Here is a 27272-nt window from a genome sequence, read left to right as displayed (position 1 = left end):
TGGCTTATTCCACGATATGGTGTTGGTCGTTCAAAAATGTTCTTCTCATCGTTAAATGTGGTGATGTCAAAACAATATCGCACGCTTAGCCTTGGGGCTAATAGCGGTCTCGATCAACTAGATTAGTTGAGAGAATTCGTTATCGATATTGTTTTTGGCACATTTTGCATGTGTAGGATAAGTACAACGATACACCATGCCCCAGTGCTGAGTCAAGAAAATTTCCAGCTCGAAAAGATCTTCGACTCGATCGGGAATCGAACCCGATATCACAACCGTGTGGGAGAGCTCGCCGACCGACATCGCTAACCACAGAACCACGGGGATTACAATGTGGTGATGTCACGTCCCGTAATTGCGATAACCATCACATTCGGAAGATTGGCTTGAGCGATGCGGACGAAGTATTCATTTCATTAATACGGTTCAGGGTTTATATTTGTTGACACTCTTGAGTGAAAGTGAAAAAAAGCATCCATGAACGTTATTTTTTTACAATCCTTTCAGAGTTCTCCCTTCCCGCTTTTTGCATGGAAGTGAACTGTCAAAATACCTCATTATATTTCATGCGATGGAAGCAAGACAAAAAAATCAGTTTATCGAAGTTAACGAAGATTGTCAAGGCATCGGTCAGTGTCAGTGAAAAAGTGTTTCGGTGAGGTTCATTTTGGTTTTGTGGACTGTTTGTTTTTCTTTTTCGCTTTGAAGTGAAGATCATTTGGTTGGATATTTCGTCAAATTTTATTCCGTAATCGTGAACGATGAGCGCGATCTATTTCATCTGAGTATAACAGTACGTTACTAGGACGGAAATCTAGTGTATCTGAAAGAGTGCTGCGATCATTGGAAGTGAAAATTGAAAATGATTGGCTATAATATTCGAAGAATTTTGCTGGGGAAAATGACTTTTATCAGCACTGATACGGTTACCTTGCGTCAATTGTTTTTCTCTTAGGGAACATTCGCATGTTACGTAACGCGGAAGTTGACAATTTTCCTTCCCCCCTCACGCAATGCATTGTAATATAATATAATAGAATAATATTAGAATTTTTTAGAATGTAACATTACTCATGGTTGACCCACAGTTTAATAATTAAAAACATTAATCCATTTTATAAAATTTATTCTCTGTTATATGAAAGATGTAACGTGAACTAATTTAGACGCATCAAGTGAGTTTTTAAACATAGACGAATATTGTATAAGGGGAGAAAAAAAATTTCGTGACGTTACTACGCAAACTAAACCCGGTTGTAACTCAAGTTGTATTCAACCTAGCTGCGATCTTCTAGTATCAAATTAAAGGTATTTTTGAGTATAAAGGGAAAACAAAATATTACTTTGATTAAATGTAAGGAGTTCCCATGAAGTAAAAAACTGTACTTTTTCCGTGACGTTACAACGCTGAATTACCCCTGTTTTAATTTTGGCCTAAGATCAACATATTTGAAATTTCACTTCAAAACCCTTTTGGCATCGAATAAAGCACTTATTTCACCGTCATATAACAAAAAATGTATTATAAATACATACTCCTGATCATTTGTAACCATTTAAAGAATATATAACCAAAAACGCTTGTTTTTTGTTAATTTTACTTGAACTTTGCAATTAGTTTTCTACAGTTTCTTAAACACTATAAATTTGACATTTACGTTTTTGGAAGGTTCAATCACTATAGAATCTAGGAAAAATATTTACATTGCTGAAATTCACTGTGCAATTTTACTGATTCGGATCTATCACGGAGTGCAACCATTGATATGTGTAGTCAGTCAAGCTAAGCTAAGCTAAGCTAAGCAGTACAGCAGTAACAGGAGAGTTGTGTGCAAAACCACGACCGCAAGGTTGAAGTAGAATACTTTTACAATAAAGATAACTCGGCTGCTTGCGTGTCAGTCATTTTTTCTAGTAAATAAACGTTGACTAATCAGATCAATCGAATTTTACGCTTCAACAAGGATTGACCATTTTCAATAATATAGTAAATTGCTTGTTATGGTTGGGGCTTGACAATTTTTAAATTTTGATATGAAATTTTTTCGGATGTCGTGCTCATGACTGAAGGAAAAGATAATTCAGTACGTTCTGAGACACGGAAATAAATTAAAATTTATAACTTTCACAAATTCAAACATGTAAATTACCTCAAGAGAAAACATTAACGCTTTAATCATCAGGTTTTTATTTCATCCTGAAAAGGACAATTTGTTGTTCAATTTAGTATCGGATAAGCTGCCGATTACATCTTTGCGTTATCACTGACAGTGCGAACAAAGTATTCGTTGTGATAAAGTAAACAGTGAAATGCTGATATAATACTCAAAACTAGACGGCTCACGTGTTGTCAAAATGAGTCAACTTTTCATTAAATGCATTTACTAGTGCCCACTATTGCACAGAGACTGCATTTCACTAAAGTGCCTCACTGCATCAGCCGCTATCGATGCTGAGATCCGCTGCAACTAGTTCGCTATCCATAGCCATACAACAGTTGTGGCCACTATACGCTGCCATTGGTATCCACTGTTCCTGCATCAGCTGACGCAGCTGCTATCGTTGCTGGAATCCGCTGCAACTAGTGCGCTATCCATTGCTACGCCACAGGTGTGGCCGCTTTCCGCCATCGCTGGTATCCATTGCACTGCTAGTGCTGCTGCTAGAGGAGGACGACTGCTGTTGTCGCTGTCTAGAACTATTATGAGCAGCTTCGGCTGAAACAGGCTCTTATTTGGACTAAATAGCATGTTTTTAATTGCAAGATATATGATTCTGTCGACCGTGCTTGGGAAGCAATCATATAACGACCAATCAGTGTCGAATTTTTCGTTTTGACAAGGCTTGATTATTTTCAATTGTACAATAGTGTGAAAAATAAAATTACAATTATCTTCTTTTAGGAAGAATCTTAGAAGATTTTCCAATCTATTGCTGCAAGAACGAAGGAAATCCATCGAATAATCAAGTAAATCCTGTTAGAAATCATAACAATTGTTATCTAGATTTGCTATTTACAAACATGACTGATGATTTCTGCGTTACTGAGGCACCAGCTCCCCTTTGGAAAAATGAAGCGTTTCACACTGTCATTGAATATTCCATATTTATACATTGTAACACCACACTGCTAGACAGCGAAATGTCGGAATCATACTTTGACTTCAAACAAGCCAACTATGAGCTCATCAAAAGCAAACTGAACTGCATCGATTGGCAAACCAAGATTTATAATTTGAATATAGAACAAGCAGTGGATAAGTTTTACGAAATCATATACGACACATTAGAAAAGACAGTCCCAAAGCGAAAACGAAAACATACAAGCACATCAAAAAACCCAGTGTGGTTCAACAGAAAAATAATCAATCTCAAAAACAGAAAACAAACAGCCCATAAAATTTACAAAAGAGACGACAGTGATATAAACCTTTCATTCTATCTCTCAGTATGTGACGAATTTAACATGGAAATCAAAAGTGCCTATGATGGTTACAACACTAAGCTAGAAAACAATATAAAGTCTGATCCTAAGTCATTTTTTAATTTTGCCAGAGATAAACAAAAGTCGAGCAACTTTCCACCAAAAATGCATCTAGAAAATAATAATGGTCAAACTAATAGTGAAATCAGTAATTTATTTGCTGAGTTTTTCCAGGATGTTTACACCTCTCATGACGACAAGGATCGTGATTATCAGTTTTTCTCATACCTACCAAAGCCATTGAGAGATGTCACAGTTGATCATATAGCGCTTGACGAAGTTTTAGCTTCCTTAAATATGCTGAATGTATCAAAAGGTGCAGGACCAGATGGGCTACCGCCAGTATTTTTAAAATCAGTTTCGAAGGAACTTGCACAGCCTCTGTAGTGGTTGTTCAATTCTTCCCTAGAACGCAGCGCAATACCACCAATTTGGAAAGATTCAGTCATACTTGACCGACAGAACACAAAAAGTAAGGTTCAAAAGTAGCTTATCATCAGTGGTGAATGTGACATCCGGTGTGCCACAAGGTTCTCATCTAGGTCCGCTACTATTTATTTTATTTGTAAACGATGTAGAACATGTCTTAAAGGTGCTGAATGTTTTGATATACGCAGACGACATGAAACTTTTTCTTGAAATACGTAAAGATTCTGATCTCGAACTATTTCAACGTGAAGTTGATAGTTTTCACACATGGTGCATGAAAAGTCTGTTGAAACTTAACGTGAAAAAATGTAATTCCATTTCGTTTACCAGGAAACATAGCATAAGACAAAGAACAATTACTATAGACATGAAAACAGTTGAAAGGAGCAGTCTTGTAAGAGATCTAGTTGGAGATCTAGGAATCACGCTCGACTCCAGATTAACCTTTGTTGACCATTAGAATAACATTATATATATATATATATATATATATATATATATATATATATATATATATATATATATATATATATATATATATATATATATATATATATATATATATATATATATATATATGTATATATATATATATATATATATATATATATATATATATATATATATATATATATATATATATATATATATATATATATATATCTGTATATATATATATATATATATATATATATATATATATATATATATATATATATATATATATATATATATATATATATATATATATATAGATATATATATATATATGTATATATATATATATATATATATATATATATATATATATATATATATATATATATATATATATATATATATATATATATAATGTATATATAACGCACTCTATTCATTCATCATTTCATCCTCGCGCGAAGACGCAAGAAGTAGGCGAATTCCTTGCTCAATTAAAAGATGGCCATTGTATCACCACGCGAGGACGAGACTGGGAAAAATAGGATCAGCGCATATAAAAGGACGTACACAAGTGATTGTAGTTTATAAGTTTGATTGCAGCAGACGAAGTACACAAACAAGGGAACAAACAGAACTTCTAATTAGAGATTCCGCACGTGAATGAAAACAGTTATTAGTTTGTCACCGCCGTAAACAACAAGTCGAGAATAATCATATTGAAAAAAGTTTGTCTGTCATCCAGCAGCAGTTTCGAATCTATTATTACAGTTAACTATACTTTATTGCAGAAATGGCAGGAGTCTGGCAATATTTCAAGAAGGTGCCCGGCGATAACGAAGCGCAATCTTTGAAATGTCCACAGCAACTCTCGTGCAAGGGTTCATCTACCAGTGGCCTTTTACAACACTTGCAGAACAAACACACAAAATCACCGTCGACCATCCTCTGAGGAAGCGGTAACTAAAAACCCAAGTCCTCGTAAAGTGTCGAAGCTATGTAGTCCTCCTACAGGATCTTCGTTGTTGCAGTTTGTGAAACAAAAATTACCAGCCAAACTAATGAACTTTATTAAATTTTTCGAGAAATGATCATCTTTTTATATTGTTTTAGGAATTCGATTCCTTCTCTCATTTTATGTGACAAAATTAAATTCCAAATTAAATAAATCGCAGTTATTTTACGTTTCTTTCAAAATTTCTTTTACATCCCGGGAAATCATATTTATATTTCCCGAATCCCGGGAAGCTAAAAACAGTCGAGAAATGGATGCTCTACATACACCATCAAAACATTGTATGTTGCACACGTCAGGCCCCTGGTGGAATATTGTAGCATAGTTGGTCGCCATATCATGATACACATATAAACCGTATAGAATCAGTACAAAAGCAATTTTTGTTGTATGCTCTACGAAAGCTAGGTTGGACCACTTTACCTTTACCTTCCTATGAGTCACGTTGTATGTTAATAAATCTTGATGGACTTAAAAAGCGACGAGAGTTCGCAATGGTAGCTTTTATAAACGATGTAATTACACAAAGAATAAACAGCCCAGAAATCTTGGCGAATTTGAACTTATATGCTCCTACTCGTTCTCTAACAAATAGAAACTTGTTTTATATCAGTAATCAACGAACGAACTATGGAAAAAACGAACCTCTTAATAGAATGATGTCATGTTATAACCAATATTGTGAATCAATCGATGTAACAATGAACAAAACTACACTTATGAAAATATTTTTTTTTGAGGTTAGTAAGATAAGAATGAAATGTAATTAATATAGTCTACTTATGATTGACGACAAATAAATAAATAAAATACTAACCGATTTATTACCATTTTAAATTGGACATATTTTTCACTTTTTTCGGTTTTAAATTTTCATTTCACATCCCTATGTAGCCGAACTTCCTGAGAGAAGTATTCTACTACAAAAAATCCAAAATTTTGGTTGATTTTTCAGTCCATTTCTATGCATGTCCACAGTATCTGTTGACATTCAAATACTTCAAGGTATACAGCCCTAGGGTTGTATGAAATGGTGACGTGGAACTAAACACTGTAATTAGAAGGATTTTTAGTTACAAAGGTTACAGCAACAGCAGTTATTTTACTGTACGGTGTTGTTGCTTTTACCAGCATGTTTTCTTTCAAGACATCAGTTTTTATTATGCTTTGACAGCAGGTTTAGAAATTGTTCAAGTAAAAGGTTTGTTTCAAAATTTTTCGAAAGATCTTTACCTTCGAGACTTCGAATTAATCTAAGCTCATGGAAGCAAACTTTAATTGACCTGTTGGGACGGGGAAACTCTGTCCATTTTTTTTATATTGAAACAGAAAATATCACAGGGAATGGTTGTGTCCATTTACATCGTCTGTGCTAGGAATGCTCGCGTGTGGTTGGTTCATTGTTCGCGTAAATTTTCTCGTAATTGTTTATCAATTTTCACCGTTAAGTAGTGAAATAACAATGATGACTAGCGTATTATGAAATTGTTACACGTTTTATCTATCCAACAATATATTGGTTATTGTTATCCATCATGTGGTCATGCTGTTTTTATCGTTTGAAATCTGACGTAACATTTGCCAGTTTCGTTTCCTATTTTACAGAATGCATCCTTGTATAGAAAACAAAGACGTAGTCCCACGTCAAAACAAAACCTGTAACATGTTTGCTAAAAACTATGTGAAATAACTAATACCTTTCTCCATAATTGCATTCATAATCTCGACTACCTTTGTAACATTATTCAAAGGTCACCGATTAATACTCTTCAAACGTGGCAAATATCTATTTCGTTTTTCCTACTAAAAAAGCGGTTCAACAATCGATTCTGTTACTGTCTCCTTTCTACACCGGTTGCCACCAGACCGTTTGCCATGACACCAACAATCAAGCGAGTTGCCGACAGGCTTTTTTTGAAGAAAGTGCAGCTCTCGTTCTTGTGTCTTTTTGTTAGGTGAAGAGTCCTTGTACAACTGACAACTACACGAGAAAAAGACAAACCTCTGAAGCTATCCGTAATTGCCGTGCCCAGTGCACAGTGAAAACTATCATCCAAAAGAATTCTGTTTTAGAGTGAAATTTACGCAGCACTTGCTTCTACTCGTAAAAGCTTGACTTCGGGAGAAAAAAGTAGCTTTTCTTAACGGTAACGAGTGAGTATATAGCGAGGTCATAAAAAAGGATGACAAATGCATACGCCGAGCTATAAAAGAAAGTGTTCAAATTTACTGAGCATAATTCTAAACTCCTCCTGGTAAATTTACTACCGAAAGAATAAAAGAGCCGAGTTAAGCAGATTTGAAAATTTATAAAATCACTGTCGAACATTCCGAGGGCACTGGTTTAGATGTTGAGGAATGAAATCTTGCGGATCAATGTATATATTTAGAAATAATTTTATGAATGTCACCGCCAAGTGACAGTAATCCTCGAGAACATTGCCTTTCATAATTTCCATTCCTGAAGCCGTGTCAAAAACCGCAAATCAGCCGGATTCAATCATACTCTGTGTTGAGGAATAAAAAGAACCATTTAGTATTGGCCCTGCTAATCTGCACACTCCAACTAACCGGCTGAGTGGTACAAAAAAAGCTAAATACCCATCAACCCGTGTTGGGTGCGTGCAAACGTTTTGGTGTGGTTGCTTATCACACTCGATATGCGGTCGTACGCCCTCGGCCGATTCAGTTAAGGGTAAAGATATTCACCGCTAGGTGGACTAATTACCACAATCAATCATTCGGTGGAAGCCGCCGATACCAACAGTTCGATAAAAACAAAACGCTTACGATAACACGATTTGTCCCGGTATCCAGCGATGTGAGAAGGGCCAATAGTAGTAAGCAAAGTGACACGATGGCACTGACAGTCAGTTCGGTGTGCTGTAATGCGGTTTTGTACGACATACTGCAAACAAGATTTTTTTTGAACCAACGGGTGTAATTCATGTTTGGTTTTGACGATTGAGTGAGTTCACGTCACCGTGTGTCAGCAATGGCGGGGATTACTGATACCAATTGTTGATACCGGGTTCGATAACGGTACAAAAAATTTCACACGTTAATGACATTGTGTAGAAGGGAATGCAAATTAAAAATAGAATGTAAATCCATGCTTTGTAATGCTGTGTATTTGAAACAGTTTGATAACGAAAAACACATTATTTATGCTAAGCCTAAAAGTGTAATGTTTTTGTTTGCCGATCCCGATATTTTTTCAAAGGCATCTATTCAAATCATATACCAGAATATTGTGCCAGCCTTCGATATGAAAGGTTAGACCATCGAGCTTTCAACTTATGGAAGGCTTGGAGGGCACAAATAATTTGGTCGATTGAACTTCGAACAAAACATTTTTTGAGTACGGTTTCCATTTTGGGGTTTCCAAACCCGTCAGCTAGCTCCTAAACTCACCCTACACATGATAAAAAAATCTCACGTGGAAACTTAGGCCTCTTCCATCGTATGCGCTCCATTCGACCTTTCCTCGGAATTCCATTACAGAACTGCTCACTTTAATCCCAAATTAGATTACCACTCGTAATAATCTTTCTGATCAAACGGCAAATATCACTTTACCTCATCAAATAAAATCATTTTCGCTCGTACCATCGTCAAATTGCCGACCCCCGCCAGGCCTTCGGTTGGCGCGGCATACATACTCACCCACATGTACCCACTGTGCACACATACAAAGCAACACGCTTGCGAACAACTCCTCTAACTGTTTGTTTTTCTTCTCCACTTTCAGGCAATTGATACTCGGGTCCCGGTTGTGCGATAGAAGAAGTGCTCTTCTGGAAGCATACTACTAACTGGAAAGGAACACTAGCACTAGGATATCAAGATCCGAGATTTTGTTATTCATCTCACATCGACCTAATTGATTCTCCTACTCTAACCTTTGCTCCCTCACACTTAACCATACGGGAAAGAGAAGAATAACCCGAAAAGTGTGCACTCGGGTGTAGCAAATAACTATTTACTGTTGTGCACCATTTCGCTGCGAATTAGGATTCTTTTTCAACTCCCCGCGGGTCACTAAATCCGGAACAGGAATAGCTCATTTCGCGATTGGATCTTGCTTTCTATTGTTTGTGCAGTTCGCAGCCAGACCAGTTTGGTAGATTACTAGAATTGAGCGCACATTGCTGTAAAACGTTAGTGATTCTGCAAACCGTTCTTGTTGCGAATTGTCTTAATCGATCCATTGTCGTCTAAAAACTTCCCCGCTTCTCTGCCTCACCTTTCAATTTCTCTCTCTCTCTCCAATAGGTCCTTTTTGAAAAGGTTCAATTCTTTCCTTGGCGTTTCGTAAAAGCGTTTTAATTTACTTAAACCTCCGGCGAGAGATAACCGGTTAACATTCACACACACACATACAACCCTTAGTGAGAAAGAGTACAACAGTGCAAAAGTGAAAGAAGAGAAGAAGCTACAAGAGTGCAACGGTGTGTGCTAAAAAGAGAAGAAATAATAAGTAAGAAAATTTACGTCTCGCTCCGTGAATCAGCGAGCAAAAGTTTCGACGAAATTTTAAATTAATCAAGTTTTTCGCGCGCGAGGAGCAATCCAGTGAAAAGATTCTCGATCCAACAGTAGCAGCAGCAGCAACAGCAGTAACGGCAACAGCAATAGCAACAATGGAGGAAGCCAAGGCAAAGCTTACCGAAATCAACCTGTCCGAAGACCCGGCGGTGACGCTGACTATCCGACTCATCATGCAGGGCAAGGTAAGCTGAGTTTTCGTATCTGGGGAAGGGCCAAAACGTTACGCTGACGGACCCGGTGGGTTGAGCGTTAATATTTCAAATGATCTTATTTACTGAGGCACGGGATGTGCCGCCCGTTTGAACGGCAATTGAAAGTAAGGATAATTGGAAAGGGAATTTCCATTAATCCTGTGGATTTCCGGGCGGGTGTACGAAAATGCTGTTCCGGTGGCGCGCTTCGTCGTTGAACGGTTGAGCCGGGTCGTGGCGGGGACTATATTGTTACCGGTCCAAAGGCTAAGCTTCCTGCGTGAATTGACGGCTTTTTGGTGCTAAACTGAAGCGAAGACAAATCGTTCGAAAAGGTCGACTGTTATTAGATTTGACTGCTGTTGTGGATGGACGATTCGTTGCGTATTTCTCAATACATTTTAAATTAATTTCTGGATAGTTAGTATTCGCTTTGCAGACATGCAATCAGCGTGAAATTAAATTCGTTTACTTTCCGACCATTTTACGGGTGGTAGGTTATTTAAGTACCAATAACTAACCAACAGTGAGCAAAAAATTAATACAATTCGATTGTATTTCGTTTTTTTTTTTGTTGGTGTATTATCATAGCGGAAAAAACAGTTTGGGAACTGTACGCAATTCAATATTATCTCGCAAGATAAGTTTATCATATTTTAAATGCTTATATCACTATCTACGGGTCATATTAAAAAGTGTTAAGTACACCGATGCATTAGAGTTTCTATAAACAATTCTACAGTAACACAAATTTTGTCACCCCCCTGATGGGTGGGATGATAAATAGACAAAGTGATAGAATCAGATTTTTTTATTGAAGACCACCAGTAATTTACTTAACAATGAACTCGAACAATCAGAATTAAACCTTGCAGAAACTGCACCGGATAAATTCCGAAAGCGTGGCGACAAGTACGGGTTATTTTCATCCCCAAGGTCAATAAAAGGAACAAAACATCACCAAAATCCTTTAGGCCTATAAGCTTATCGTCAGTCCTTCTCGAAACAATGGAAAAAATGATCGGTGAACACATCAAGTCATCATATTTTTCTAAATCTCCTCTCAGCAGATATCGATTTGCATATCAGGAGGGTAAATCGTCGGTAACAGCACTTCATACTATTGTTACAAAACTTGAGAAATCTTTTGCAGCGAGAGAAATTTCACTTTCGGCGTTGCTTGATATAGAAGGAGCATTTGATAATTCATCCCATGACTCAATGACGGCTGCAATGAAGAAACGTGGTTTCGACAATTGCATTATTCATTGGATCACCGAGATGTTATCAAAAAAAGAAATATCAGCAAACCTTGGAAGCTCGTACATAAGTGTAAAAACAAAAAAGGATGCCCGCAAGGAGGAGTGATATCTCCTCTATTGTGGTCGTTAACAGTTGATGATCTTCTTAAAAAACCTAAATTAATCCACCTAGCGGCCAGACCCAGCCTTTCTCATTCAAAATTTTATTTGTAAAAATAGATTTACATGAACGCTTCAATCCAATAAATGTATATTCACTCTTTAGGTTCTAAAGTATTGATGTTGTAATCTATACATATGAAAATGTAGTCCGGTCTGTCAGTCTGTTTGATCCATATAGGCTCGAAAACTACCGAACCGATCGACGTGAAAATTTGTATGTAGGGGTTTTTGGTCCCGATAAAGGTTCCTATGATAGTTTGAGACCCCTCCCTCTTCTGGAAGGGAGGGGTCCCATACAAATGAAACATAAATTTCTGCACAACTCAAGAACAAACCAAGCAAATGAAACCGAATTTGGCATGTGGATGTTTGGAGGGGTAACTAATATGTCCATAATAGTTGGATGAAACACAAATTTGTGCGCATCTCGAGAACTAATCAACCAAATGGAACAAAATTTGGCAGGTAAATGTTTTTAGTGGTAACAAATATGTACATAATGGTTTGAAATCCGACTCCCTCTTCTATAAGGTAGGGATCTCATGAAAATGAAACACAAATTTCGCACAGCTCAAGAACCAATCAAGAAAATACAACCAAATTTGGTATGTGAATGTTTTCAGAGGTTACAAATATGGCCATAATGGTTTGACGCTCCTCCCTCTTCTGGAAGTACATGTTGCTTCACAAATTTCTGCACATCTCGCGAACTAATCAACTAAATGGAACCATATTGGCAGGTGAATGTTTTTAGTGGTAACAAATATGTTCCATAATCGACCTCAGACAACATTTTGGATTGTAAGATGGCAACTTCCGGTTTCTGGAAAACAGCCAAAAATGGCCGATTTCCACCCAACATAATAATATCCGGATCTAGAATGATACACAGAAGCTAAAATCGACCACAGATAGCATTTTAAATTCTAAGATGGCGACTTCCGGTTTCTGAAAACAGCAGAAAATGACCAAATACCACCCAATATGAGTTTTCTTTAACCAGTATGCCGTTCAAAATCAGAAATTGTCTCCAAATGCCATTATTAAATCCAAAATGGTGACTTCCGGTGTCGGAAAAACAGCGGAAAATGACCAAATACCACCCAATATGGGTATTTCCGGAACCGTAAAGATGCACTGGAGCCACAAATCGACTTCAGACAACATTTTGAATTGTAAGATGGCAACTTCCGGTTTCTGGAAAACAGCCTGAAATGGACGATTCCCATTAAATATTAGTATTTATGGGACCAGAAAGATGCACAGAAGCTAAAAATTGATCACAGACACAATCTTGAATTTTAAGATGGTGACTTCCGGTGTCTGGCAAACAGCCGGAAATGACCAAATACCATTCAATATGAATGTTTTCGGAACCAGAATTACGCCCAGATGACAGAAATTGATTTCACAGGCAATTTTAAAGTCCAAAATGACGACTTTCGGCCAGTCCAAAGTGACCAAATATCACCCAATATGAGTTTTTGTTTAACCAGTATCCTAAATACCATTTTGCAATCCAAGATGGCGACTACCGGTTTGTGAAAACCAGCCTAAAATAAACTAATACTATCCAATATAAGTATCTCTGGAACCAGAATGATGCAAGGAGCTAACAATTGACCTCAGGCACCATTTTGAATTGCTAAATGGCAACTTACAGGCAACAGTCGGAAATGACCGAATAATACTCAATATGGATATTTTCGTAAACGTGATGATGCATAGAAACCAAACATTGACCCTGGACACTATTTTGAATTCGAAGACGACCACTTTTAGTTTCTGGAAAACAACCAAAAATACCTCCCAATATGGGTATTTCCGGTGTCAGATTGATGCCAGAAAGTCTGCTGGTAATGACAGAATACCACCCAATATGAATATATTCAGAATTAAGGCGATGTACAGAAGCCAAAAGCCGAAGATGTTGTCATTTCGATAAAACCAATCATTTCAAACGATTTGTTATTTGACTTTGATCATATCCTATGGCCGATTCGTCGTGCATTTGCAGATTTCAAACAAACCACAAGGAATCAATGTATGTTGAGGCCACATATATCGATCAAAGTAGGTATAGTTTTAAATAGTCTTTGACTTTCTCTTCTTTCCATAACTTTTGAGCCACATATCAAATTGTTATGAAGTTTGTTATTTGTAAGTTTGAGAGATGACTCGTTCGTATGACACTAGTTATGTTCAAATAAGTCATGTAATCTTTGAGATAATAGACTTTCGTTGTTTTATTAACAATTTAATACATAACGGTTGCTTAAGTTCGATTATAATCAAATGAAATGGGAGCGTGTAGGGCAACCAAACTTTGAAACCCCGTGTTCAATCATAATTCATCAGTTAACCCTTAACTAGCCCGCTCATCTGATAATAATAATCAAATCGGTTGTGTAGTTTCTGAGATAATGAAGTTTCGTGATTTTCACAAGTCGGCACATCACAAATGAAGTTACAGTTCGATTACAGTAAAATTCAATAGGGTCTTCTGAGGCAGCTAGACCATTCATTTGACACTAATTTTGTGGAAATCGGGTCGGCCATCTCTGAGAAAAGTGAGTGAGTCCAAGTAGTCTTCGGAATATGTTCCTTTGCCTAGCTGGATTTCACATTTTTAAACATAACAGGCAAAGTAATAGTCCGATTGCAAAAAAAATCAATAGGGTCTTATGGGGCAACTGGACCTTCCATTTGACACTGATTTCATGAAAATCGGTACAGCCATCTCTGAGAAACATGAGTGAGATTAAACTGTCTTCAGAACACGTTTCTTTTCATAACTTTTGAACCACGAGTTCAATCTTTATGAAATTCAAAACTTAAGGGTTTTCTAGGGTCTTTTGAGACCAATTTTGTTCAAATCGGTTGTGTAGTTTCTGAGATATTGATGTTTCATGATTTTCACATTTTTAAACATAACCTGTAAACTAAAAAGCCGATTACAATAAAATTCAATAGGGTCTTATGGGGCAACAGGACCTTTCATTTGCAATTGATTTCATGAAAATCGGTCCAGCCATCTCTGAGAAAAGTGAGTGAGAATAAAAATCTGCACATACACACACACACACACACACACACACATACAGAAAATGCTCAGCTCGTCGAGCTGAGTCGAGTGATATATGCCATTCGGCCCTTCGGAGCACTTTTATACTTTCGGTTTTGCAAGTGATTGCTATACCTTTCTAGGAGAAAGGCAAAAATGATAGATGAAGGGTTTGAAATAGTTGGGTTCGCTGATGATATAGTCATAATTGTTCGTGGCAAGTATGACGATATCATCGCTAACCGAATGCAAACTGCCCTAAACATTGTTTCCTCGTGGTTCGATAGGGAAGGTCTAAATGTAAATCCTTCAAAAACTACTATCGTTCCATTTACACGAAGGAGAAAAGTTATGCTTAATAATATAAGCTTGAAAGGTGAGTTCTTGAAACTCTCAGACAACGTCAAATATCTCGGGGTACTCCTTGACAAAAAACTTAACTGGAATACACATCTAGAGCAAGTTATAGGCAAAGCCACAAATACTCTATGGATATGTAATAAAACTTTTGGTAAACAATGGGGACTAAAACCGAAAATGATCCATTGGATTTATTCGGCTATTGTGAGACCCAGAATTACCTACGCTTCACTGGTCTGGTGGCCAAAAACAAAAGAAAGAGGTGCTCAAGATAAGTTGGAAAAACTTCAACGGCTAGCTACTCTCTCTATAACGGGTGCAATGAGAAGTACACCAACCAAGGCATTGGAAGCTTTACTCTTTATGCTTCCACTGCATCAGTTTATACAATTAGAAGCAGAGAAGAGTGCTTCAAGGATTAAAAGACTTTTAAAACTCTTTGAAGGTAACCTAACAGGTCATCTAAATATTCTAAAAACTATTCGTATCAATCCCCTAGTAACCTACAATGAAGACTGGATGGAGAAAAGATACAATTTTGAAAGAAGATATCAAATAGTTAAACCTGTGCGCGATGTTTGGGAACGCGGGGGTCCCGATCTCCGTCCGGGATCAATTGTTTTTTACACAGATGGTTCAAAAAATGAACGATCGGGTGGGAGCAGGAGTAACAGGCCCAGGAGTAGATCTATCAATTCCGATGGGTCGATGGCCAACCGTTTTCCAAGCCGAAGTCCAAGCTATACTAGAATGTTCTGTTATATGCCTACGCAGGAAATACAGACACTCAAACATTTGCATCATGTCCGACAGTCAAGCAGCTTTAAATGCTCTGAAGTCTGCAACATGCACATCAAAACTTGTTTGGGAGTGTTTTCAATCACTTCAAACACTGGGTTGCAATAATCAAGTAAATTTATATTGGGTTCCTGGTTACTGTGGAATCGATGGGAACTTGCAAGACTTGGATCGTCTCATCAGTACATAGGACCAGAACCTTTCTGTGGCTTATCCGCTTCTTCACTTAAAATGGTGCTGAAAGCATGGGAAATTTCGAAGGTGGAGTCCAACTGGACAAATACTTCCATTGGTAGGCAGTCAAAGAGGTTTATAACACCGAACGGTCTCATGACTCGCAAAATACTGGAGCTTTCAAAAAAAGATCTAAGCACATATACTGGTCTAATAACAGGGCATTGTCCGAGCCGTTATCACTTGAAGCTTATGAAAAAACTTCAAGATGATACGTGTCGCTTATGTGGCATGGAAAAAGAAGACTCGGAACACCTGTTATGCCGATGTCCGGCAAATATCAATAAAAGACATAAGTTCCTCAATAGGGGGCTGTTAGAACCCTCTGAAATCTGGAGAACAACTCCCGGTTATTCGCTTCATGCGAAGTGTAATACCAGACTAGACTAATGCTATTGGTCATATCATGACGGCCACTTCCAATAGTGGTACGTTATCCTGATTTAGCAAAATTAAAAAAGCCATATGTCACAATAGATCAAAAAATTGGTCGCAGTGATAAAATACCCAACACGGAAAAAAAACTGCACCGGATTCAGAATCAAAACTCATCGGCCGTGTGAATTACCAAAATTTATCAACGATATTGTGACAGTACGAATGTTGGACAAGATAGTTGCTTGGGATGTTCGATAAACAGATAAAAGTTTGTATTTTCAATATGAAAGTCTACAGACTTGCGAAAAATTGAGAGATTATGAAATGGTTAAGGGTAGGTATACTAGCTGTACCAATGAAACATTAGAGCTAATGATGAACACATTTCCCCGGCTCGGTTATTGACTCAAGTGAAGACCAAAGTACATCTGCTTCAAGGACTGGAATTCTTGAAACCAGGACGGAAGCGTGACGACCAGTACGGGTTATCTTTATTCCTTTTGATAATTCATCTCATGACTCAATGACTACGGCTATGAAAAAACTTGGCTTCGACAATTGCATCATTCATTTGATCAACTAGATGTTATCAAAAAGAGAAATATCAGCAAACCTTGGAAGCTCCTACATAAGTGTAAAAGCAGTAAAAGGATACCCGCAAGGAGGCGTGATATCACCTCAAAAAATGATAGACAATAGTTTTGAAATAGCTGGATTCGCTGCTGATATAGTCATAATTGTTCATGGCAAGTATGATGCTATCATCTCTAATCGGTTGCAAACCGCCTTAAACATTGTTTAAACATAAATCCTTCAAAAACTACTATTGTTCCATTCACCCAGAGGAAAAAATATGCTTAATTATATAAGATTAAAAGGTGAGCTCTTGGAACTCCCAGACATCGTCAAATACCTAGGAGTACACCTTGACAAAAAACTTAACTGGAATACACAATAAGTCAATAATAAGCAAAGCTACAAATCCTCTATGGATATGTAATAAAACTTTTGGTAAACAGTGGGGATTAAAACCGAAAATGATCCATTGGATTTATTCGGCTATTGTAAGACACAGAATTACCTACGCTCCACTGGTCTGGTGGCTAAAACCAAAAGAGAAGACGCCCAAAATAGGCTAGAAAAACTTCAGGTGCTAGCCACTCTTTCAATAACGGGTGCTATGAGGAGCACACCAAAGCATCGGAAGCTTAACTTTCCATGCTTCCACTGCATCAATTCATACAATTAGAAGCCGAAAAAGGCGCTTTAAGGATCAAAAGATCTTCAATCAACAATGAAGCCTGGATGGTGAAAAGATACAATTTTTTAGACGATTTTTAGACGAGATTTTAGACGATTTCGAATGTTTGAACCTGAGCGTGATGTTCGGGAACGCGGTGGTCCCGATCTTTGTCCAGCTCCCCTAGCATGATCCTGCTAACTTACCTCCGTATACAAATCGCTTCCACTTGATCGGAATTGATACACTTGACCGCCGTCGCCGATTGCATCAAGCTGTGTTTATAGATAAATTACTCCATGGAGAAATCGACTAACCGAAGCTTTTGTCTCTCGCGAACTTTCGTGCATCACAATGCGCTCTGTTTTCAACTGGATTTCTGCAGACCCCTTTTTATTGCACGGCTATAATTAGTCCGTCACCGCCTGTATCAAAGATTTTGCTTTTGTTGAACACTTGATTAACTTCAACGAATCGTTAGAATAATTCGTGGTTTGGTTTGGTTTGGTTTGTTGGCTAACGGACCGTTCACCGGTCTAGGGCCGAAGGAATTAGTGATGTCCAGCTTCTTCTGTCTTGGGCAGCCGTTCCCCAGTCTCCTCGTACACCAGCAGATCGTGCACCTTCTTCCATCTCGCACATCCACCGCGTGCGAGGCCTCTTCCTGGTTCCCTACTGAAGATAGTTTTGGCGGCTCTTCTCAGGCATTCTGGCTACATGTCCAGTCCACTGAAGCCTGCACCGCTGTATTACCTTCATTATATCAGCATGTTTGTATACCTGGTACAACTCGTGATTCATGCGCCTGCATCACACTCCATCTTCCAACGAACTTTCTATGAGCTTGACATTCAAATATTGTTATATTTATTGAGACCTTGGTCACATAAATTGCTTGAATAAATAGTAATAATAAAAATGAACAATCGAGTAGGAGCAGGAGTATCTGGCCCAGGTATAAACCTGTTAATTACAATGGGCCAAAGCTGACTGTCTTCCAAGCTTAAGTCCAAGCAATTCTAGAATGTTCTGTTGCATGCCTACGCAGAAAATACAGACACTCAAACATTTGCATCATGTCCGACAGTCAAGTAGCTTCAAATGCTTTGAAGTCTGCGACATGCACATCAAAGCACTTCAAATGTATATTGGGTTCCTGGTCACTGTGGGATCGATGGAAACGAAAAAGCCGATGAACTTGAAAGACCAGAACCCTTTTGTGGCTTTTTCGCTTCTGCACTCAGAATGGAGCTGAAAGCATGGAAGTTTCTAAAGGTGGAGTCGCGTCGAAGGGGGGGGGGGCAGTCGAAGCGGTTTATCGCACCGAATGTTTCGATAACCCGCAAAATACTGGAGCCTGCAAAGAAAGATCTAAGCACATATACAGGTTTAGTAATAGAGCATTGTCCGAACCGTTATCAGGTAAAGGTTATGAATAAACTTCAAGATGAGACATGTCGCCTACGTGATATGGAAAGAAAATACTCGCAACATCTGTTATGGCTATTAGAACTACCGGAAATCTGGAGAACAACCCCCAGTACGGTTGTGCGCTTCATGCGAAGTGTAATACCAGACTGGACTTATGCTATTGGTTATATCATGACGGCCACTTCCAATAGTGATACGTCATCCTGACATAGCAAAATTAAAAAGGGGCATATGTCACAAAAGATAAAGAACACACACAAAACATAATAAAATCGGTTGCAGTGACAAAAATACTGAACACGGAGAAAAAAGAGTAGGTTTAGTTTTTAGTCTAGCAAAATCGGCTGAAGATGACTGAAAAACAATAAAAGAGTAAGTCGAAACGTCCGGAAATTTGTGGCTTTTAATTTATTTCTCACCGATAAACGTCGATTATTTAACAAAAATAGTTCTATTTTACCGTGCATGTTTGTTTATGAATGACAGCGCTATTTCATTCATGTTTTAGGCTCTCTCTGAATCCTAAAAAACTTGTGACAAAACGTGAACAAGAATGCTTTGCTATTGTAACATGTGAAGAAGATTTGGATTGCGAATTGATTGAAGAAGAGGAACTAAATATGGATGGTCTTTCAAAAATCAGCAAGTATGCTGCAGTTACTGATTCGGCTTTCTATGTCGTCGATATGCGAGTCCATCAACAGAATCCTTGGACTAAGGATTAAACGCCTTTTCTAGTTTTGTTTCATAATCTTCTTTACCTTTCAGTTTCAGTTTTTCTTCCTGGGAAATCGTTTTAATTTAAAGAAAATGCGTTTTATACAATTTTTTTAATTTTAAGTCAATTATAACCAGAGAAGGGGGAGAGGTATGTGAAAACGTGACGTAATTGAGCGGGAAGGGGGTCAGGGAAGTTGTAGTTTGCGTCAAGGGTGACATCTTTAATGGATGATTCCTTGAAGTTTTTGTAATGTGCATAGGGCGTTAACTAGATTGAAAACGTGTAAGAATTTTTTTTGGTAACATATGCAAATATTTGATTCTTTAACAATCTTTCAAACGCTTTAGAGATAACGCACAATATGCTTTTCGGACGCAAATTTTCTAAGGTGTTAATTGAAGCTTTTTTCCGGATTGGCAACACCTTTGACAGAGGGATATTTACCTGAAACAATAACTTGGTTAAACAAATACGTTACGTTAACCCTCTAGTGCCCAGTGTCGCCTTTAGACAGTCTTCAGTTGAACCTCTCTTTCTGTATGGACTTCCTCACTGCGACCAGAATTGTTGATCTATTGTGAGACATGCCCGGGTGTCTGCTGTATCTCGCACTTTTATTATTAGCAATACCACTATTGTGAAGTGGCATGCTTATTATTATTGTTTATCAGTGCTTGTGTGTAATACCCTTCCTTTTACGCGCTTACTGTTCTACTATACCGAGGCTCGTTCCTCCTGCCAATTATCACCAATTACAATTCCCTGGAGAAGTTTCGTCGTGCGTCCTTCTGGCCAATTTTATTGATAAGTGGGACTTATTTTTGTTAAGAGGACGCAAAGGTATTGTAGATTTCAACGTAAAGGAAGGGTAACTGGTGGGGAGCCTGAGAATAAACCCATGATTAAGTCCATTTTTACATCGAATGGCCTAGTTCTCCTAAGATTCGAAGCCACGACCATTTGCTTGACAAAGTGGACTTTGTTACCTTGCGGCTACGCAGCCCACCTTTGTACGGTTGGGCTCATGAATGTCAAAAAATTATTCAATTCAAACAATAAATGTTGCAGAAAATTCGTATTCGTGCTTTAAGTTGCAATTGTTTTCGAAATGATTCCGGCCCTTTCAAAAAAAAAAAAAAAAAAAAAAAAAACATTCATATCTGCAGCAAAACCATTCAAAACACTAGACGAGGAAGGATGAAAACCCATTCTCCCACAGGTGGAATTGTGAAAGCCAGTCAGATCATCCCGTAATTGAAGGCGTGTTTGAAAGCCGAACCAAGAGTGGCTACATTACGTGTCAAAGCACACCACGTATAGGAACTAATCCCGTCCGTTCTCAGTTGATGGTATAGTTTAGACGAAACAACTGACTGTCAGAGAAAAAAAAACGAGAAACAAAATAACTAAAAGATCCACTTCCTACCGAACGTACACTCACTTGGGGTATGACTAGAACTACAAACCAACACTGCTGGTGTCCAGGAGGGTACACTGCTTCTGAACGAAAGCCTAAGCGTTCTACGAAAAAAGCCCCTTTTTAGGGCGAAATAACTCCTACCCTACAGAAAAAGGAAAAGTTCCTATTTTATGCTGCGAAAAAATCGTTCGCTGTTTTTTCCCCTTTGGGAAGTAAGTAGTCCGCCGTTCTGCAAACACTCGAAGTTTATCCACGTTTTCATTCCATCCCTTCACCCCGTCCCTATCATGCTTCGATTCCCATCACAGGGACCGCTTTTTCTGTCTTTTTGAACTTATGTAAGTCCCACCCGTCCGGCGTCCAGCGTGATGGCGATGATGACGGTGATGATGATGATGGTGATAAGGGGCTGAGGTTTCGTTACTAGAACTAGTAGTTGCAGATGGAAAAGTATGCTTTCCGTTGCCCCTTGGCAGAGACAACAACGACGACTGATGCTGCTACTGCTGGTGCTATTGAATATGTATAAACTTTGAAGTTTTGCCTACTTTGACTTGTCATCCGAGTGGGTGCTATATCAGTTTTCCACACAGCAGCAGAATCACTTTAAAGAGGCTATATAAAGTAAAAGAGAGATTTTTCGCTTGAGCGACGATAGAAAACCAATCGCTTCTCGCAAGTGTTGCTGTACATTTCGCGCTATTTTCGGAAGAGAACTTCCGGGAACGGATGTTTAATGTCACAGGCAAGTGACGAATGTTGATAACTGAGGATGAAATTGAAAACGATTTACAATAGTGAATTATAGTGTTATAGAGTTATAGAGTTAATTATAGTGTTATAGAGTTATAGAGTTAATAGTGAATATCTCTTCAGAGACGATAACCTGCTTTTACTGCTAATGAGGTGAAAGTTTCTTTCGAAGTGCGATAAGCAGGAGTTGACGTAAAATTCCTTCGTTCGTTTGATGTCATGATTGAAAAATCAGAACCTTTCTGACAATATTTGTAAAATCAACACATTTTTCATCAGCAAGTACCATTTATAACCTGTATGAAGAAATGCTTCCCAATCTTAGCATCCATTCACGAAATCAAGTGGCATCTCTTTTAATTAAACTAATAAGTATCAAACAACAATCTGAAGCTCTTATTTGCGAAGTAATTAAAATGCACACATACAAACACAGGCTTGGATGTGAACGATGGACGAAAGACAACCGGAACGTAGCGTAGAAATGTGGCATTGCCTTTTGTCGTCCCATCCTAGACGAGGATGTCACACATATGTGTTTGTGGGTCTGCCAATACAGAGGACCGCTCGCCGCCACTTGTAGTAGGGATAGCGCGCACAGCAGCAGCAGTCTGTCTCGACTGTTATGAACAGATGTGACGGTATAATTGCTCGCTGTTTGGAAATGATTAAAAAGTTTTATCACATATTTCCCTCATCCCGGGAGGGTGTTTCCTGTCGAAATCTTCCGGAAAGATGATTTCCTCTGGAATATTTTCATTAGAAGTATAGTTGGAAAACTTGCTGGTGTGGTGATATGTCAGAACGACGCAATTAAAGCACGATACCGCAGTGTTATGACTTCATGTTGTTTTTTTTTGTTTCTGTACAAAAACGGGTAACTTCTATGATTATTATTATTTGTTTTGTAATTACTTAACTGCAAAAGGATCGTTATGTTTTGAGAGAAAAACTAGCAACGATTTCCTCTCTTCGATAAGAAAATGAAGAGAAAACCATAATTCTTTCACAAAATGACTTTTTTGGAGCAAGCTAATTGCAAGGTCTCATTTCAGAGATTTGGTATCTATTTTAAAGCTAGTCTCCAAAAAGTCTTAGTTATCACCTGAAAAGCTCTCTTTTTCACCTTAAAGTCACTTTTTCCATTTATCGTTCTAGTTATCGTTTGGAATTTATTCTGATTAATAAAACATTAAAACAATTTGAGAATACAGTAGTTATCAAGCTGCAAAAGTTATACGTTTATATTGCCTTCTTAATACAATCCTTTTTGGTCTTTTTCTTAGGCATTTGGTCTCTAAAGTTCCTATTTTCGAGTCACTCAGTCGCTGCCAGCTCTGTAATTGGGTTTCGTGTGATGGCGAAGGAACTATAGCACTGAAGGTCTTTATCCAGGTTTGAAGATGGTTCAAACCGCATCTGTGTTGGAACGAGCGGCCAATATTTTAAAATTTACGTTTGATCACGTAATTTACCTAGCGAAAAAAATGTCAGTTGATATTCAAGCAATCGATGCTTCCAAGGAAGAGTTATTTTCCAGCTATTTGTTGGATCATGGCTTTACTGCCTATCAAAATTAAAATTGTGACGAATTTGGCTTGTTTTTAAATGATTCACCGAGAAACATTAACTCATTCGGGAGGGAAGAACGCTTTACGGATTGAAATTGACATTAATCAGATAACCTTCAAGCCATGTTTGAACATACCTTCGACTCGTAAATTGCCGTTAATGCTTGGATGCCCGAGCAGGAAAAAATATCATGATAATATCATGTGGTTTTGCTATTTTATCCTGCCCGGACGAATCGGGAACTTTTCAGAGAATTGTACCAAGGCGACGTACACAAATTACGTAACACTAAATATATAAATTTTAGACCCATTATCCCCCCCCCCCTTATGTAACAATGAGTAACGTTTAATATGACCCCCAAAATTACGTAACGCGGAACAACTTAACCCTCCTCCAAATTTTAAATTTAGAGCAAACATCAAACTTACGTAACTGTTTCAACAACTCCCTCCCTCTCGTATATAACTATAAGTAACGCAGAGTCAACCCCTTTCCCTCCTCCCCCTTCATGCGTTACGCATTTTGTGTACGACGCCCAAGTACAGTTTGTTCCACAAGTCCGTGAGCTTCTTGCTCAAAAAAAATATATGTTTATTGATGAGTAACTGCAACGCATATCACTGTGGCAATTTTTTTCCATCACCGATTCACAGTGGTCCAAAAAGGTAAAAAATAGAACTTCATTCCATAGCGCCTTATACCTTCATCTTAGCTCTTTGCCTTTTTGTACCGCTGTTGCTCCGGAACCCGAACCACTTATATTTATATCGGAACTGGAGAAAGAACGAATTAGCACACATCTTTCGGACTGTCGAATTCTCTATATTGTCCATGCACAATCAGAAAGTTGTGATTAACCCGTAAAGACCCGGAAAGCAGCTTGAACTTAAAAATGGACGTTCTCAGCACTGCCTCTGCCGATTTGGGAAAAATGAGAATATTTTTCAAGGGGAATAGTTGCTCTAAGTTTTGGTAAAGGCACCGCTCGTCTGAACCCCTCCCCTTTTTCTTGAGACGCAAATATGTATGTGTTTTTTTTTTTTTTTTTCAAACACATTGAAGGAACACTGCGAATTTTCATACGTATCAATTGTTCCATGTATCAAATCATGTCATGTAGATGAAATATGGTGAAATATTGTGGTCCCCGTGGCTCTGTAGTTAGCGATGTCGGTCGACTAGCTCTCCCACGCGGTTGTGATATAGGGTTCGATTCCCGACGATGACAGAATCTACCCACTTTTACACTACACTTTTATTTCACTTCACTTATCAATTCTGTCACTTTTCACTTTTCACTTATCACTTGCAAATGCGCATTGCAACGCTTACATGCGCCTTCTTTAATGCTAAGATGCACTGCTGAGGAAATAGCGAACCCTTTAAATTTTATAACTAAGTAGGTAGAGGAATGGGACAAATTTTGGGTCAGAGAATGTAAACAACTTGAAACAATACTGACGAGATAATAGTTTCTTTTGATGTCACAGCACTCTTCCCAAGTGTTCCAGTGAAAGAAACTTTGATTCTTTTGGAAGATTGGCTCCTCTTCCAACGAGGTGATAACCTTTGGAAAACTAAAGTATGTACGCAGTTACTTGAAGTTAACTCGACTTTGCATGGAAGATAATTTTTTTACATTTCGTGGGAAATTTCAAAAACAAACAAAAGGAGCACCGATGAGGAATCCGATTTCACCTTTCGTATGTGAACTTCTTATGGCACATTTGGAAAATAAACTCAAAGAAAAAGACTCCTTACCAGATCGTTGGTGGAGGTACGTGGATGATATTTTTTGCATTTCAAAACAGGGTGACTTAAAAAGTTTTGTAGAAATTTTGAATGGAATTCATAAAAACATCCGGTTTACTTTGAAAATTGAACAAAACAACAGGCTTCCTTTTTTGGATGTAGTTGTTGTGAAAAACTCCAACCACTTTGAATTCGAAATCTTTAGGAAGCCAACGCATACAAAACGGGTAATACTTAGCATTTCAAACCATTCCTTACAGCATAGAATGGCTGCTTTTTACCATATACCATTTGAATCAGGGAATATCAGCGATTTAATTTTTCGATCAGGGAATATCAGAAAATTTGAAAAGTCATCAGGGAAAATTTCAGAGGCTTAGCATTTTTTTACAAAGTATGTTCTAAATTGAATTTATTTCAGAGCATTCGATGTGGACGCTCACCAGCAACCCTACAACAACACTCAATAATAATTAGGTTACTTAATTTGCTTTTACCGACGCGAAAACGAAAGTACCAATCAATGCCAAATGAGTTCGAAATATGCAAAAAATTATCGAACATTTTTTAATTGACTGAAACTATGTATTCGTACTTGGTTCAGCAAACTAAGTATTTGTTCTTGGTAGAAGAATTTTCCTGAAAATTAAATTTCAAGAAGAACGTATCCATTTTAGCATAGGCTTTATTTAACCCTATTCCCGCGGAATGATAGGATTTTGCCTCGATAAATGACCTTCAAACTCTTCTTACTAAGCAATCACATGCACAATTTGCACAAACTTATAGATCTGATCTGGGTTCCAAAAATTTCAAGTATATTTGTTTAACTGCAATGACAATTCAAATTTCAGTTTAATTCCCGCGGGGAATGCACAGGAACTTTTTGTTGTACAGTAAAACTTTCTGAGAATGAATTGCAAGGAACTGATGATACCTTGTACAGGGCTCGTACCGGTTAGGCTAATGACATACTGAGGCGTCAAATGAAGCGTATCAAAAAGCGTCGCAAAAGCGTCAGAGCTACTTCCTCGAACGTCGAACGTATATGAAACGCTCAAACCGGTCCTACTGGAGCGGCAAAGACGCGTCGATAGAGGCGGCGAAACCGAACGAGTAGTGTTTTGACGCGCGAATACGTACGCGGTACTACCATATTCAGACTAAATTTTTCATCGCCAGGTGCTTTATATTTGCTTTGTTTTGGTTTGGTAATTGAAAAAAAGCAAATAAAATACATTTTCGTTTAGAAAATGTCAAAATGTTTAGAAAATGTTAGTGTAGTAATACCATGTTCAGACTAAACCTGATATCGCCAGGTGCTTTATTTTGGTATTAAATCTTAAAAAAGAAAAAAAGTAGGATAGAAAATACTATCGGGAAAAATTTTCAGGTCGTCGAGAAAACAGCACTGATATTATTGATTGATATTGCTGAGTTTTGATTTGAATGGCCAGAAATCTAGCATGCTGAACTTCTTTGGTCGCGAAAATGCAAGCCGCTGAGTAACTAGCTGTGCTCACATGGGTTATTCAAATCCTAACGGGTCAACGGGTTTAAAATTTAGAATAATTTCTTATATTTTTTACTACGTCTGTAGCGCAACTCACTTCAGTAATATTATTTTATTTCATAAAAAAATCTCTATGTTTACTAAAAACGTAATTTACCGTGCTTGAAGAAGCAAAAAAATCTTCATTGGACGAATTCATATTTCTTTCAAACAAAACCGCTACTGGAATCTAGGAATATGACAATACAACGCATTTGCGACGCTCGCTCCAGTATGTCATAGGAAGATTCACCCAACGCTTCTGTTTATTCCGCTTCTCAAACGCTCAACGCTTCGCTTCATTTGACGCCTCAGTATGTCAGCAGCCTTAGACAATGCAACAGTAGTGACCAAAATATCAAGAAAATGCTACTTTAAATTTTTCGAAAAGTATCCAAATAGGTACTAACAAGTCATTTAGTAGTGCGCGCATTTTATGCTAATTACCATATTTTTTTCGTA

General features: G+C 37.8%; 1 protein-coding gene across 21 annotated transcripts in view; it reads left to right on the top strand.

The window, feature by feature from the left end:
• LOC129722887 (poly(rC)-binding protein 3) overlaps positions 1-27272 on the top strand; it is a 577573-nt gene that overhangs the window by 279721 nt on the left and 270580 nt on the right. For 19 of the 21 annotated variants that reach the window (XR_008727673.1, XM_055676723.1, XM_055676721.1 and 16 more), the window contains one exon: positions 9642-10099. Coding sequence is in view for 20 of the 21 variants with exons in the window: in XM_055676723.1 (XP_055532698.1) it covers positions 10010-10099 (90 nt within the window). In the remaining variant the exon portion in view is untranslated. Of the gene's footprint in view, positions 1-9117; positions 9527-9641; positions 10100-27272 lie in introns of all 21 variants that reach the window. The other 2 variants (XM_055676707.1, XM_055676709.1) reach the window with 1 other exon arrangement.

The sequence above is a fragment of the Wyeomyia smithii genome, chromosome 2, assembly GCF_029784165.1.
Source record: "Wyeomyia smithii strain HCP4-BCI-WySm-NY-G18 chromosome 2, ASM2978416v1, whole genome shotgun sequence".
NCBI lineage: Eukaryota > Metazoa > Arthropoda > Insecta > Diptera > Culicidae > Wyeomyia > Wyeomyia smithii.
This window is presented reverse-complemented; position numbering and strand designations above follow the sequence as displayed.